Below are 15,772 nucleotides of genomic sequence, written 5' to 3' on the forward strand. Positions count from 1 at the left end.
TCCTAGATAGAGGCAAGGACACCCAACTGGGAGCTGCCTACCGGCTCCTCCATTACCATCAGTCAGCTAAGTTGATCGTGCACTACAACACTCTCCTGAAGGACACACCAGCACAGCCGAGACCTACTCAGGGTAACTGGTCTGTGGATCACTAACTCCTCAATGGGGAAGTGGTCTTCCAGACGCAATCACTGTGTCACCCTGGAGATATGAGTAAGATAATAAGCAACACAAGAGAAAATATAAACCAAAAAGGGGTAATAGCTATGTAGCTACATTAAGAGAAAGGCAGAGTTCACAAATGTTTTTATTTATGCTTTTTATACATTAAATCTGGTGATTAATTTTAAACAGTCTTTTAAGGTACATCTTATTCTTGAAATTGCTTCACTCTTTTTAAGATAAATATGAACATCCCTCATACATGTACTGACATCCAGGAACAACTTTTTAAAAGTATAAAAATTGAGACTGACATTTGTACAGAAAACTGAACAGAAACAGCTTGTTTCAGATAGTATTTTAATACAAGACTGAAAAGGGATTCATTCTTTGTTCCACTGATGAGTATCTGAGTCTTATATCTCAGCTGAAACCCTGCCTGGAGTACTTGGGTTCACACATTTATTTTTTCTAAGTGATAACAGCAAACATCCATTTCAGTCCCTGAGCAACCTCAACTCAGTTCAGAGCCATTTCAGATCAAACAAGCTTTCAAAAGCTCACACAGTTGCTACCAGTGAAATAATTTTCATTTGTAACACTTTGGGAAACTAAAATCTAGAAATGCTGCTCTATGTTTGATTTAAAACACTTACAAGCAGAAGGTGTCAGATAATGTCCTACTGCACAGCAGGCTCAGAAGATAAAATTCCTTGCCTTTTGCTAGAACTGATGGGTCAATTGTTTCCTTAATCCACCTCAGTCAAAAGGTTATAGTTGCTAATATAAACTAGTAAAGTAGTGCTAATATAAGTAGTATATTTAAGAATTCTATTTTAAATGAATTATTTGTGGTGTGGATAACCATATCTTAAGATCCTACTTCAGTATAGTTTTGCTTCAGTATATTGAATGTATGCTATCAAGGAATGCTGAGTAGTAGTTTAACTTGAACACACCGAGTGCAATTGTTAGATGAAGTATGATGCAGCATTTTCATATTCTTAGGTTCAGTAATATAGGAGATTTATCTGAGCAAACACTTAGCTTGCCAGGATACCGTAAAGTAGAGGAGGATTTAATCTCGCAGTTAGCAGTTCTGGTACTCGCCTCACGAGAGGCAGACCCAGAAGCCTAGACAGATAAAGGCAGGCTCAGCATGAATCAGCACCTGTCTGTACTTGACAAGGAGGCACTGTTATTAAAAGAGGTTTAATTCTTTTAGTATTGACTGAGAAATACTACCAGCTCCTCACATCTAACAACTGAATATCTCCTATGATTTCTACTGTGTTGATCTTTTCAAGTTGTTTAAAACGATGCTTGTATTCCAGAGTGTGAACACCATTGACAGCAACTTTGAACTCGTGAGCATCACAGAAAATGATCAGCTGAAAAGCAAGAAAAGAAACAGTTAAGTTTTAAGCTCAGGTAAGACATGGAAAACGAACTTGATGATCAAGCCTAGACCTGGGCAAGCCCTGCTTCTGTTACAAGGAACGTTTCATGCAAAAGACACATTTTAAAATAAGCAAAACTTCAATAAAATCCATATAGAATAACTCAAGTTGGAAGGGACCCGTGAGTCTGACTCATTTCAATTACAATTTGTTCTGAGCACAGACTGAGTTCTTGCAACTATTTAAAAAGAAAGCTGTCATTAAACACAAGTGAAATCTCTGCTCCCTACAGTTCCCTTTTAATCCTAAGTATTCTCAAGACATTGAAATGCAGGAATGTCAGTTTTATTTAAATCTGTATTAGTGACAAGATATTTAAGCACCACTGCTAATCCTTTTGATAAAATTACCAGTTTGATGCTGTGTTTCAGTTAACCTTACCTCAAAGTATATCCCAGGACTGAAAGGGAAATTGGCAATTTCCTTTTCTTCTTCTCCCCAGCTGTCATGAAGGTATGAATTCCTTATAAAACCTTTATTTTTCACTCGGGGATTCAGATGTAATGCAATGTCCTTGGAGTCACTTGGTTTCAGATTTATTGTAAAGCTGGAAGATAAATTTTAGGTTTACTATACCAAGGGTTTATAGACACAATGCAGTATTACATGCTATTTACTGAATCCTTAGCCAATATTCAGAACAGTGTGGAAGCCAGGATTGTGATTCACCTGAAGACCAAGCAGGCACTTAACATGCCTCTTTCACACAGAAAACTTGGCTACAAGCAGTAAATGCAGAACATGACCCTGCTAGATCTGCTTCATCACTCACAGCTTTCTGTTCATTTCTCAGTAAGGAGGTGTTGAGCCAAGAGGGCCAAGTGCTGCTCCCCTACAGCACGAGGAAGCAGCATCCTCACAGAACCATGTGGTGCTACTTGCTCCACCATCTCTTAACTCGGGCAGTGGAGTTGGAAGCCTTGTTTTGCCTAAAGATGGTCTTTCTGCTACCGAACTAGTTAGACTCTAAGGAAAAGTTTGAAGATTCTTTCTGTACATTTAAGAGTCGTGGGACACAATGCGTACAGTGTTACTTTGTAGTAAGTTGTGCCCAGGCTGAATGAATACTGTCTAATGTCAGCTATGTCCACAACACAGAGCGCCTAAAGGGGAAGTCTGGAGGAGACTGATCAGAGGGAAAAGTCATCCAAATTCAAATGAATACTTCAACATGTGGCAAAGACCTTACTGCATTTGAAGAAGAAATATTCCTCCCCCAGATAAGCTCCAGCTGCCAGGTTATTGCCCTTTGAGAAGGCTAGAATTGCTTAGTCCAAGTACAAAATAGCAAGCTGTGAAGCTCTCTTTTTCACCAAGGAAAAGGAGTATCTATAACTCTGTGAACTGAAAGACATTCAATAACTTACAAACTCAATATACTTAAAAGCACAAAGAGTAACCGGCAATGTTTTAACTGAACACCCAAAAGCCTCTTCACACTTGTAAGCAGTACGTTCAGCATTTGAGATGAGCTACTAAGCTTTTCAAGCCAAAAGTCTGAAAACAAATGCTCCTATGTAAGTATTAATTATCCTGTCCAATTTAAAGTCATTCACACAGTGTTGACATTTCTAGTCCTTGGGTTCCTGTATAAATATGAACTCTGAGTGCTGTTCAGCTGCAGGGAGGTTATGTGCTCTGAGGAAGCAGGAATGCAATGCGTACACACAGCGTAAAAAGCATGCTTCTCATTGTTTGCACTAATTGATTCATTTTTAGGCGTGCTTCACAGAGCCAAAACTACTCTTCAAGCAAAGGGCATGCTGAAGCACCCACACTCCCTCAGCTCCATTTTGACAGAGTTGCACTTCCCCTACCCCCACCCTCTTTGAAATCATCTCTTCTTGGCAACCTCTTGTTCCTAACTTGCTATCAAAATTATAGCTCATACTGCCCTACCAGCTTCCATCACTCGTCAGGCACCTTCATGCTTAATGCTGTCCCAGAGGAGGCCATCAAGAAATACTCAGAGAAATGCTGCAACATGCAGCATTTGAGCACACCAACATCTCACCTCACTCATTTTCCATTTACTTCTACTAGTTCTCTTGCTCTTTGATCTCTTAAGAATAAAAGCTATCTTGTATGACATGTGCTCACATGCCTCACACAATGGAAACCCTGAACAGACACACAGTCTTGTGAATGATGCAGATTGAGCAGGTAAGATGCTCAGGTTTTACCTTCACTTTTCACAAGGGAGCTGCTCTTCATAAAGTCCTCTCTAAAGCAGTATCCTGCAGGTTCCTGAGAAACTGCACTGTAGTTTCAGATGATTCCAGATGCAAAGTTGTAAATGAGTAAGGATCTACTGAGGCATGAAAAAGCCTACTCATTCTCAAGAGTAGCTCAGCTAAATAGAAGAAAAAAAAAAAAAAAAAAATCAGCAACACTTACCTATTTGGGTTTTTATTCACTTCTCCTTTAATGGTAATTGTGCATCCTGGACGAAGTCCTGTGTCAAGTTTCTTAACATAAGGAACAGTCTGGAAGTACATCACCAGTAAAAATTTTTACTGATTTACTTTTTTAAAATATACAAACTGAACTTAACTACAGCACCAAGTTATGCTGAGATAAACATATCAATATTGTTTTTTTTTCTTTAGAGTACCAATTTGGGTTGAAAATAAACATTTCTGCCATCACTAATGGTGGAAGGAGGGGAAAAAGGAAAAAAGAAGGGGGGAAAAAAGTAAGCACAAAACTCCCTGCACTAATTTAAGTTTGTATCATATAATTATACAGATACAGACATCCTGACCTCTCTGAAATCTTCAGTAATGCTTTAAAGAATAAGATTCAGTCCCACAGTTGCCTAAGTACTAGAAATAGGGTCACTGAGTATTGTCCTGGGTTCAGCAGTAGCAGTCATTTTTCTCCTTCTTAGTAGCTGGTGCAGTGCTGTGGTTTTGACTTTCGGCCTGGGAACAACGCTGATAACACCGATGTTTTCAGTTGTTGCTAAGTCATGTTTAGTCTGACCAAGGACTTTCTGAGTCTCTTGCTCTGCCAGGGAGGAGGGGAAGCCAGGAGAAAGCAGAGACAGGACACCTGACCCAAACTAGCCAAAGAGGTATCCCATACCACAGCACGTCATGCCCAGTACACAAACTGGCAGTTACCCAGAAGGGCTAGATCACTGCTCAGGTCGGGCTGGGTATCGGTCAGTGGCTGGTGAGCGGTTTTATTCTCTTCCCTTGTTATTTCCCTTATCATTATTATTATTGGTGGTAGCAATAGTGGTTTGTGTTATACCTTAGTTACTGGACTGCTCTTATCTCAATCCTTGGGAATTACATTCTTTTGATTCTCCTCCCCATCCCTCCGGGAGTGGGGGGACAAGGGAGGGAGTGAGACAGAGACTGTGTGGTTCTGATGTAAGGCTGGGCTTAAACCACAACAGCATTCTGCCCTCCTGGCACCAGCACATAGATAATGCAAACATTTTATTTGCCCCTTTTTTTTTGTTGTTGTGTTACAAGTTATTTCAATCAGGGAAAAGGAGTGAATGGAGAAATACCTGGCCTTATTTTTTCTTTTTGGTTGAAGTCCACCACTGGCAAATGACAATATTGCATGTTATTTGGTTTTGATAAGAAGACTGAATAAGGCTGACTGAAGTAGTGAGACAACTAAAATCATGGTGCTCACTGCAACTTCACCTTCTCCACAAATTCTATTTGTATATATTCTGGGCTTCCAACCCCTTTTCAGTCTGAGCATGGTCCCTACTCCAGCCTGGATACTGTCCACCTCTACAGCTTTTTGCAAAAAGATGAGCCCTTACTCCATCAATGCTCTCTGCTATGTGGATGTGAATTCCAACCCTAAGGTGCAATGCTGGCATCCAGCCACCTGAAGTGCATAGAGGAAGATGTAGCCAGACAGGTTCTGAGACACACACGTTAACATAAGGCCATCTGGTGCAAGATGACTGCAGAATACTTTTGTTTTGCAGGTAGTCACCAAGGAGAAAGCTAAATATGCTTATTTGAAAAAGTTTTTAATGTGATTTGGTCCTCTAAAACTTCAGGCACCTCTTTTTATTTTTCTGTTTATGGCTGCGGATGCTGTGTTTATCTTTCGGGTTTTCTAAATGATTTAACAAATAGCCTCACTTTTACTAGCGAGAGAAAAGAGGATTACTCTCTACAGAACCTCACAGATAGTCATCTCCCAGAAGATTCTCAATCCCCTTGTTTTGTACATGCTTTTGTCATGAATAACTGAGATGTTTTTATTTTCATTTTTTTTTACTCTTCACATTTACCACAAGTCTACACGAGAATTGTCTACTTACGAATTGTGAACCATCTGGCATTTCCCCCTGCATGAGAAAACAAACAACATTAACTAGTTTATCACATAATGGGGAGATTCATTCAACCTTTTACAAACATACATATATTTTCTGTGTTTATCTTTGTTACTCCTAGAGCTGATGGCTGAGAGCTTTGTAAAGACTGCAGAGAGATATTTAGATGTCACTGTTAACAACACAGAACTTTAACATGAAGTTGGTTTAGAACCATATGAGGACCCATGCTGCTCCAAAGCTTTAAATGTTAACACAGAAAATTAGGGCTATGATAAAAAAAAAAGTTAACCAAAGCCCTACAAACCAAGAAAAAGTCCTGAAGATCAATTGCTGTAGCCAAATTATGTCTTCAGCTTCTTTATTTCAATACAAGCCTCCACCTTCCTCCTCAGAAGAGTATATTTGAAGCAAAGACAAAAAGGAAACAATCACCCTTCTCCATTTTCCCTTCTTCCCCAAAGGATACAGCATCAGCAACCATAGACTAAAACAACTCTGTTTCAATTTGTGTTTGGGACAGAAATCAACCTGCAGAACCTGCTTGCCCCCAGAGCTCTTCTGGGAGTTATGTCCTTTAAGACCTTTCATTTAAGACCTCAGACAGCTTTGGAGTAACATTATTCTGGCAACACGCCCAAGGCCAAGTGATGGGGCCCACTAAAATCTGTGCACAGGCTTTGCAAATGCTCAGTGCATAGACACAATTTTAAAGCCTAGACCCCATTTCATTCAGGTCCACATCTCCACTGTCTATCAACCCAGTTTATTAGTCTGTTGACCCGAGTTAGACCTGATGTTTGGCAGTAAGAGACTCAAGCTTTGCCCACAGGGTAGTGAAGATGGGGCAGCAGAGACCCAGAATATTACACAGCACTACGTAGGCTGCCTTAATGAAGTGGCAGGAAGAAAAAGAAAAGGCATTAACCTTCTGTATCTCCCTGCAATTTATCACCTTTTCTGCTCTAAAAGTCTCACCCTTCCAGAGCAGAAGGATCTCCCCTTCTGAAAATACTGTTCAACTCCTTCTTGTTGGTTTATTTTCTCTAGTAGAGCTGGCAGCTGAGGAAGCTCAGCACAGCCTTAATTTCAGATGCACTGAAGTTTGGTTCAAGTGCAAATGAAGCCACCAAGTCTTTGAAAAAAGATAACCTCACCTCCCAGAAACAAACGTACACTCCTACTTTACACTTTGTTCAACAACTCAGTGATTTTAGCATGAAAAACAGGGTTATATGCAAAAGCAGTGCCAGCTGTGGCTGAATTTGGCATTTGGAAGCCAAGCAACAATTTACAGTCGTAGCCAAACTTGTCAGAAGCACTGAATTATGAGGATTCATTCTGGAGATCCTGCAATATTTGAAAAGTCTAATGCACTCCCAGATCCAGTATCCCATCAGTTCTTACACCATCTGTTACATTAACTTTGTAAGCTGTGAACTTTGTCACTCTTCTGCCCTTAGCTTCAAGGCTAAAACAGAGGCACAGAGGTCCTCACATGAGACTCACATGCTGAAATGTAGGCGGGAGAAAAAAGTTACTAGCATTAGACTGTGTAGCTGCTTTTCTTTATCTCCTTTTCACCATAAAATCCTACTCTGTAGTTTAGCAAGGCAGAGAAAAGGAACTGAATAGGTCAGCTGTCAATATAACTTACATCAGGAACAAAATCTATAGTTTTGATCTGCACTTTGCCATATATTCCAAGAGTATCAATTCTTTCAAGGCTAATTCTGTGGTTATAGAGGAGCAAGTGCTTCTTGTTTACAGTCACCTAGAGAGATAGGAAACAAAAATAGGAAAATTATATTACACATACATTACACCAGGCATGTATCAGATTATATGCATGTATCTGTTTTACACTGGTTTTGTACAGAAGCAGGGAGCGTCCTAGAAATTTCAGAGCAACTAAGTTCAGCTCATCTATGATTCAGTCTTTTTCCATCACTATGAGATTTATTTGCCTACACTAAAATTTGCATTTCACACCTTTTGTTTCTATCACCTGATCATTTATCAATGTGGTATTACCAATGTAACAGAATCTATTAATGCAGTCTAACACAGCACAACAAATACACCTCACACATTCACTCCGAGAGGGCTGTCCTACACTAGTCACAAAAAATATTTATCCTAAGGTCAGCACATAAGGGAAGGGAGGGTTAGCCACTAGCTATGGCAGGAAGTTACTTGGCTACTCATCCAACTTAGAGGGAAGCAACACAAATTAAAGGTCTGATTTATTTAGCAGCTCTTTAAAGAAAAGCTTACAAACTTTTCTGTAGTTAGACTATACCTAGGTAACAGAGAAACCAAGGCTTCCTCCTATTCAGTGTAATTATACAAAATACCTCTTTTTTATTGACTTGAACAACTGGCTCGTGATAAAGAATTGACACAGACTCACCTGGAATTTATTCTTTAAAACCATGATGATAATCTCAAATGATTTCCCTTTCTGAAAGGGCATCTCGTAAGTGATCTCCTCCCAGCCCCATCTTTCCCTCTCTAGCGTGTTGCAAACAATGCAGCCAGACCTTTTGAAGCGGGGGTTGAAATGAAATGCCACATCAGCTCGAGGTGTTATGCTGCTGCCACACTGTAAATCCACCTGGAACCTAATCATAAGACAAACCATATTTAGCTCAGTCTGTCAAGAAATCACCTAAAAGTTTGATAAATTTGTGTTTTACTGTGGAGGATCAAAACAGGTAGACACAATGAGTGTTGTTGGATAAGGAAAAGAAAACAACAAACCCACATTTGTCCAACCTCTACACATTTGTGAAAAGCTCTCCCATGATTTTTGCAATGAATTACATTACTTACTTAATGGTTATAAATTGCCTTACGTAAGTTCCTCACTTACTGTGTTCACCACCTTCTCTCCCACCATCTTCAGGAGAATAACCAAATGAACCTTGGGCAAAGTCAGTGAACAGAACCCCCATATCAGGCACATGCTCTAGTTTGATGTCAAAAGGAGTTAAAAGTGTACAAAATAAACAACCTGTCTCAAGACCATGACAATGGGAGCACAAGACTGGAAAGATCCTCAAAATGGAATGCTGTGAATGCCTACATTATGGCCAACTATTGTTCAAATGAGAACCATAAGAGGATATAAGGCTAGGCAAGAACTTAGTGGTGTCTGACCAAGATATAATCTGTAGTTACCTTAGGTAATTATAATACTACAAGACACACCTCTAAGAGGAGATTTCATACATAAGTATAGGACCACCTTGGTATAATGAGCTGAGTAAAAATCAAGAGATGCGTGACTGAGATTTCATTACGTAAAGTGCAGGTAACCAGACACTTACTTTGACATGGTTCCTCCCTTGTTAGCATTTTGTATAAAAGGCTTTACCTGTTTCCCTAAAAGATATGCCGGCTGTGTTAGCTTTCTGGTACGCTCTTTTGAGCAGAATTGCAATAAAGGCAAATAACTGAGTGTGTTGATTGCCTTTTGCACACTGGATAACTCTCAGAGACAATAGTTCATACCTACCTATCCCAGCTTAAATTAATTCCTTCATGCAACACATTCAGTTATCAATTTTATTAGTCTCAGATAATCCCATTAGACAGGGAGACATATGACAGGGAAAATAACTGCCAAAGCAGGCAAAGCAAAAATCAAAAAGAAAGAATCAACATAAAGCAAAAAATCAGTTCATCCATTAATTAACCACTTAAACCTGTATTCACTCTGATGCTATCACAAGTATTTAGACCAATCCTTTTTGACCATAATAAGTAGAATCCCTGGACACATTTTATTCATTACATTCCTGTTCACATGGTGACACTGCATAAAGTGATACGGTAACCACTACCTGTCTGCATCATCAGGAACAGTCCCATGGATCTTAATCAGCTGTCCAGGAGCAAGGCCACCAAATATTGTCCCAACATATGGAATGATCTCAAAGAAGGGGGGGGGGAAGAAAAAAAATATTTAAATAACATTTTGTAATGGAAGCAGAAGAAACCACAATAGTTTTTAAAATAATAATATAATGCTTAGTTATGTGGTGCTCTTACACATTAAAAGAAACACAACTAGCATTTTATTTAAAATTAACAGTAGAAAAGCACTAAATACCCACCACAACAGGATGGAAAAACTCAGCATATTTTCACCTGTGTAAACAAGGCTTCTCAGATAAAATTAAAACTAACATTTCCAGCCCCCATTGCTAGCTCTCAGATGAATAGTGGTAATATTTTATTGCCTCATTAATAAGAGTATAAAAAGGATTCACTTTAAAATAGGTCATTGCTAAGGGCTACCTATTATCAGCCCTTTGCTGGTAGAAGGAAGAACCTTCCACAACCCTTATGACCCCAGGCTACAGCAGCTGCCTTTTTGCTTGTTCTTGCTCCATTTTGGAAAACAGTAATGGAAAAAGAAGCTATGTCACAGAGTGTCTTCCTAGTAAAAACTACATGACAAATACAACAAAATACCTCATCCTAATGAGCTAAAAATTGCAAGGTGCAATGAATTAGCCCCGTTCAGGGGTCTTGGTCTTTGTGGTATCTACAGCATGTAGTCTGTTTCAAAGCCGTTCCATTTTTAACTCCATATCGATAGCTGGAGAAGGTAACACACACACACGTTATGCTAAACTAAATGGCAACACAGTAGGAGTTGTTAAGCCATATAAGAGGACATGTCAGTTAAAATAAAAGCCCTGAACACCCAGCAAGGCTCTCTGGCAAAGGCTCAGACATGCTGACAGAAGCCCCTACCCTGACCATCAGATGGTGCATCTAGCATTTCAGGGAGAGAAGGGGAGCAACTTAACAGAAAACTGTGGAAGTTCACAAGTGACTGATCTGAAAGTAAAGCCGTAAGTATGCATATCATCACTTGTGCTTCAGGTTGAGGGAGGAAGTAAATGGTAGCAAATGCTGCATTTGCTTTGCTTAACAGACAAAAAATTCTGCCAAGACTGGGCTGGGGTTTGGGGTTTTTGTTTTGTTTTTCTCAAAAAAAAAAATCTGTTATCAATGGAACAGTGTGTAAGATTTTAGGACATCTTTGAAATGAAACATCAATTGTCAACATGAGTTCCAGTAATTTAACAACAAAAAATGAACAGACTGAAAATATAACTGTTTAATGGAATATTGAACTATAAAAGGACAAGGTGAGATTTTTATTTTTTAAATATATGTATATTCATGGGAAAGAGGAAGGTATGAAAAGGGGATGCGTTTACTGACACCTGTTCTTGTGAATTGCTGAGGAGGGGAGGGGGAATGACAGCAAAAACTGTCTAAATCTAGAATGTTGATTACTTCTGCCAGTAGATACATACCCTTTTCTGCCCCCTCTCCACTTCCCTTCTCAGCTCCCCATGCTTTGCACAAAACCTAATTTGCAGTCGTCTCCTGTATCAGGCAAAATGGACTTAAAGAACTTGCTCCTCAAGCATGAACTCAGAGATGGTCAAGTTGTTTTAAGTCTCACGTATGTATTTTACTGGCATAAGCAGGAGCACCAACTCTTCAGAAGCTAAGTTATGGAATCTGCGAGGCCATAATAGAGCATTTCCTGGGTGCAGTACTACAGCCTTAATGAGGTTTTGTTATGACAGAATGTGCCTGTAATTCCTCATACCTCAAGACATTCCTCTACTAATTTTTCCTTATTTATTAAGATTAATGTTTGTAACATCATATGATCGACCAGCATCCCAGCTCTCTTCCAGACTTCCAAAAATTACCTCTGAAGCCAACTGGTCAACATCAACTGAGTTTGAGAGGTCTCAAAGATCAAGTTCTCCCTAATATCTGCCAGTTTTCATAAAGCAAGGACAGATTACGGTTTTACAGAGGAAAGAACTGTGATAACACAACTTCCATCCAGCTTGCTGGGTAGCAGACAGCTACCTCATCAGATGGGACATGACAACATTTCTTGCCAGACAGGTGGAGTAAAGGGCATGAAGAGGAAAGCAGAATTTTCTGAATGATTCAGAACAGTACTCTAGTGAAGAAATTCGTTTCAGACTGAAACCTGTAATAAAGCTCGTAAGTTTTGCTTTTCATGGAACAACCGCTGGAATAGTGAAATCTTCATAGCCTGCCCTCCTCCATCCCTCTTAAGTTCATCTTGTGGTATCACAGGGGACACAATCACAGAAGGGCTGAGGTTGCAAGATACCTCTGATGTCTCTAGCCCAATGCCTTGATCAAAGCAAGGCCAGATAGAGCAGGTTGCCTTGCCTGGAGGCTGCCCTGAGGTCATCAGCACACTCTTTCCCAGCTCTGCCTCCACATTCCAATCCCAAATACTCACACTTACTGCTGCCTTAGGCTCTTGATCCCTAAACCCAGATTTACCCCTTTTTATTCTCCAGCCTGGTCTTCCTACCCATCATACTCATCAGTCCCCCTGCAGCCACCCAATCTGGCTGAACTCTTACTCTCTTCCTTACACAGATCCTCCTCTTTACACCTCCTCTCCCACCAAAATCTCCATCTATCAACTTTCCTTTTGCAATTCACTCTTCCTATCTAATCTCCACAGAGCTTTCATTCCCCTCCCAGCTGGGTTCTTATGAAGAAGGCTGAAGCTATTCGCTCATCATCCCTAGCTCTATCCACTTTGCAAGCAGTGAATATATAGTGGGACTGAACAGTCAGATTCACTTAGGGCACAGGTGTGTGTCAGTGCAAAGCCATAATAGGTAAGAAAGTACTGTGCCGATCTGCACTACTCTATATTCCACATAGATACCTTACAGACTTTACAAGAGTTTAAGCACAGAACGTTAAAAAGACTATTTCCTGCAGGCTCAAAGGAACTACCTTTTTAAAGATACAACAAAAAACACAGCTCCAGCCCACCCTTTTATCCATATGCCAGTGTCAGACCACTGTTCGTGATCATAAGAACACTAGCGCTTTTCAGAGAAAGTCTCCAGACTCTCCAAGCTAGCAAAACAACATTCTGTCCAATCTGCTCTCTGCAATTGTTGAATTGTGTTAGCTCAAGTCTTCCCTAAAAAAAAAAAAAAAACAGGATTTATTCTAAGGTAAGGTATCAACTACTGAGAAAGATTCCAAGTGTAATTGGTCAGACTCAAGTTACAAGCACAACAAACCCAAACATTTCCAAGGGCTGCCAGGCAATACCCATGTTTACAGAGTATTAGGACTGAAAACACCACTTTGCATACTTTCACTTTCAATACAGCATGTCCTGCAAACGTGCCAGACATCCACATAAGCTGTGTATGAAAAAGGATTACCCTCCAAGGCAAACAGAACTTCCTTGCTGTTTTAAAAGTCCTGTGCATTAAGTGCCCATTTATTTGCAGCACAACTTCTAAACCTCAGCTCCTAGTATCGCCTGTGACATTCTCCCTCAAATAGCAAGAGATGCAAGTAGTTCTCAGTAACACCCCTCACTGTCCAAAACAGTACAAGTAATAACTATTGACATAAAACAGCAAAGTCCCATTTCCCAAGGGATAAGCTGTTGACATAACAGGGGAGTTACCGGGTTACTGATTGTCGTCTCCTGTCCATTCAAGGCCATCATCTTCCCTCCTCCAGTTTAAGTTCTGTGACCACTGCTGGAGTGTGTTTAAAGGACGGACTGGTTGGACAGCACCAAAGGACAGATCCCTTTGAGAAAACAAACCTTTCAATTAGAAAGAAACAAAGTGACATGAAACTACATGGAGTAAAACCCTCCGAGGTAACTTTAACAGCACAAGACATGATGCAAACATCTTTCCAGTAAGTTTGCTGGAGTTGCGAAAAACAAAAATTAAAGGCTTGCTTAAAAAAATAAGGCACCACCCGAACAAGGGGCAGTGCACACAGGTAGACAATGTCATCAGCAGCTTCCAGATATTATGTCTACTGAGACAGAATCCCACATAAAGATCATCATTGTACAGGGGAACGCTGACACCTCAGTGCCCCTCAGCTCTCCATTTGCAGCTGACTACTGCCTGCAGACAGGGAAAAGAAACCCGGCACAAAAGCAGTTTTCTCAAGACAACCAACCAACCACTTCTGCTTCCTTTAACATTTTCTGTGCTATACCCAAATTTCCCAAGGCAGACAAGCCCTAGGGGCTGAACTTGATTTTCCCAGTTTTATCTTGCATAAAGTTAAGAGATCCTAGGCAAAGACATATGAGGGAAGCAAAGGGTGCTTAATGTTCCTTCCTCCAACACACACAATCCCTGAACTCCACAATTAACTACTTTCATTAAATGCACAGCATTAATAAAAAATGAAACAACGGTCTGTGAGTGTATTCAGCTACACTGCAATTTCTTTAGCATATTTTTTAATGAGGTGACCAAAAATCAGAGCCCAGTTGAAACTACTAAGTAATTATTTCTTGCACATTATGGAGAATGCCACCAACTTAAGGTAGCATGCAAACTGTGTGGTGGTGACAGGCAGACAGGGTAGAAGTCAAAGGTGAGAGTTTTAGCATCGTTACTGGGTGACAACTGTCAGCAATATCAGAAGAAAAAAAAAAAAGGAGGAATAAAAAAAACACCACTAAATCAAACCCCTCAGGTCTGTGACCTGTTCCACAGGGCCCCGGGGTTAATCTTCTGCAATGATTCAACAATGGAGTGGCCCATTGCAACATTTAGCTTATCTTGCAGGAGATTTGGGTCAGAAGGGTATTATTTCTCATACTTAAAACCAATATCTAGAATACAATTCAGAGAATATAAGGTACCCTGTTTTGCACCTTTGATCTTCTCATGAGAGAACACCATCAATTCACAACAGGAATATGCAAAGACAGACAAATTTAATTGTTTTAATTTTGAAAAGGAAGAAATCAAGACCAAAGCAAACTATAACTCTGCCTTTAGCATCAGAAAGACCAATAGCAGACCCCCAAGAAAACAAAACCGAAAGCTACAACCCCATGTCTAACAGCCTGCTCACTGAACTCCCCTGGGTGTGCAACAGAAATCGGGATCCTGCTGAAGGAGGATCCAGGACTGTTGGTCTTGGCAGACCAGGTAGCATTATGGCAAAGCAATGGGATGAGGTTCTGTAACATGGAACGCCAAACCTTAAGTATGCAGCACTCCAAGTTAAGGTTTTCTGACTACTTTTAGAACTGAAAAAGGCACATATGATTTCCTGTTATTTCACACATTGCAAAGCAGCTGAAAGCCTCTTCAATACAAAAAAAGGAAAACATAAAGACCAAAAATCAGGTATTACACTGTCCCAGTGTGACATGCAGAAAATGCCTTTTATGAGGGTAACACAAATTAGGCTTTATAATCAAACCAAGGTTTTACACCAAGGCACACAAGACGTCTGCAGAGAGAGTAAGCGAGACACTTTCTGGGTATCTGCAAGCGACTGAAGTACCAACCACCAGTCCCGTGCCCTCCCCCCTCCCAGCTATAAACCCGACCAGACAACACGCTGTAAGGACACAGGGCTAATTCCACCGGGACACTTCGGAAACCTCTGCCTTACCGCGCCCCGAGAGAGCTCCGGCCGCACAGATACCCCTCCTTCAGTCGGGCCCGCCTCAGCCCCACCGGGGAGCAGCCACTCTCCCCGCCGTGCAGGCGCTCCCGGGGGAGGGCGGGAGGTGCTGTTACTACTTTTACCCTCCGGTTTCCCCCGACGGGACAACGTACCTCCGTGCCTAGCAGCGCCTGCAGACCCGCGGGCTAAAGCGGCCCGCCCACACCATTGCACCCCGGCACCGGCTCCGTGCCCGCACTGGCCCCTCCCAAACGCTTCCGGCCGCCTCCGACGTCACCGCGCAAGGCAAGGCGTGAACCTTACGCTGGGCTCC

At 40.9% G+C, this 15,772-nt stretch overlaps 1 protein-coding gene across 2 annotated transcripts; it reads right to left on the minus strand.

Annotated features, from left to right (window-relative positions):
- Positions 1-289: 289 nt before the first annotated feature.
- LGALS8 (galectin 8) lies at positions 290-15,748 on the minus strand. 2 transcript variants are annotated; one of them, XM_061471204.1, is made up of 9 exons: positions 15,612-15,748; positions 13,469-13,612; positions 9,789-9,877; positions 8,354-8,564; positions 7,598-7,714; positions 5,926-5,952; positions 4,020-4,108; positions 2,004-2,169; positions 290-1,553 (listed from the first exon to the last, which is right to left on the minus strand). In XM_061471204.1, exons 2-9 carry the CDS (start codon positions 13,508-13,510, stop codon positions 1,404-1,406), a joined length of 891 nt encoding a protein of 296 aa, XP_061327188.1. In that variant the 5' UTR covers positions 13,511-13,612; positions 15,612-15,748; the 3' UTR covers positions 290-1,403. The 2 variants fall into 2 exon arrangements, with proteins under 2 accessions (XP_061327188.1, XP_061327189.1); XM_061471205.1 differs by having other exon boundaries at positions 13,469-13,596; positions 15,612-15,699.
- Between the last annotated feature and the right edge of the window lie 24 nt (positions 15,749-15,772).

Source organism: Pezoporus flaviventris, unplaced genomic scaffold (genome assembly GCF_033815535.1).
Source record: "Pezoporus flaviventris isolate CSIRO_AGI_PZ_B2104156 unplaced genomic scaffold, CSIRO_AGI_Pfla_v1 ptg000066l, whole genome shotgun sequence".
In the NCBI taxonomy this organism is placed as follows: Eukaryota; Metazoa; Chordata; class Aves; order Psittaciformes; family Psittacidae; genus Pezoporus; species Pezoporus flaviventris.

What these genes read in the sequence shown, in the direction of transcription:
- LGALS8 (XM_061471204.1), bottom strand. Translation starts at nt 13,510, where the DNA reads ATGATGGCCTTGAATGGACAGGAGACGACAATCAGTAACCCG. An exon ending in AGACGACAATCAGTAACCCG is followed by an intron (nt 9,878 to 13,468) that starts GTAACTCCCCTG and finishes CCCTTCTTTGAG; the next exon opens with ATCATTCCATATGTTGGGAC. An exon ending in TTTTAAAGAATAAATTCCAG is followed by an intron (nt 7,715 to 8,353) that starts GTGAGTCTGTGT and finishes CTATCTCTCTAG; the next exon opens with GTGACTGTAAACAAGAAGCA.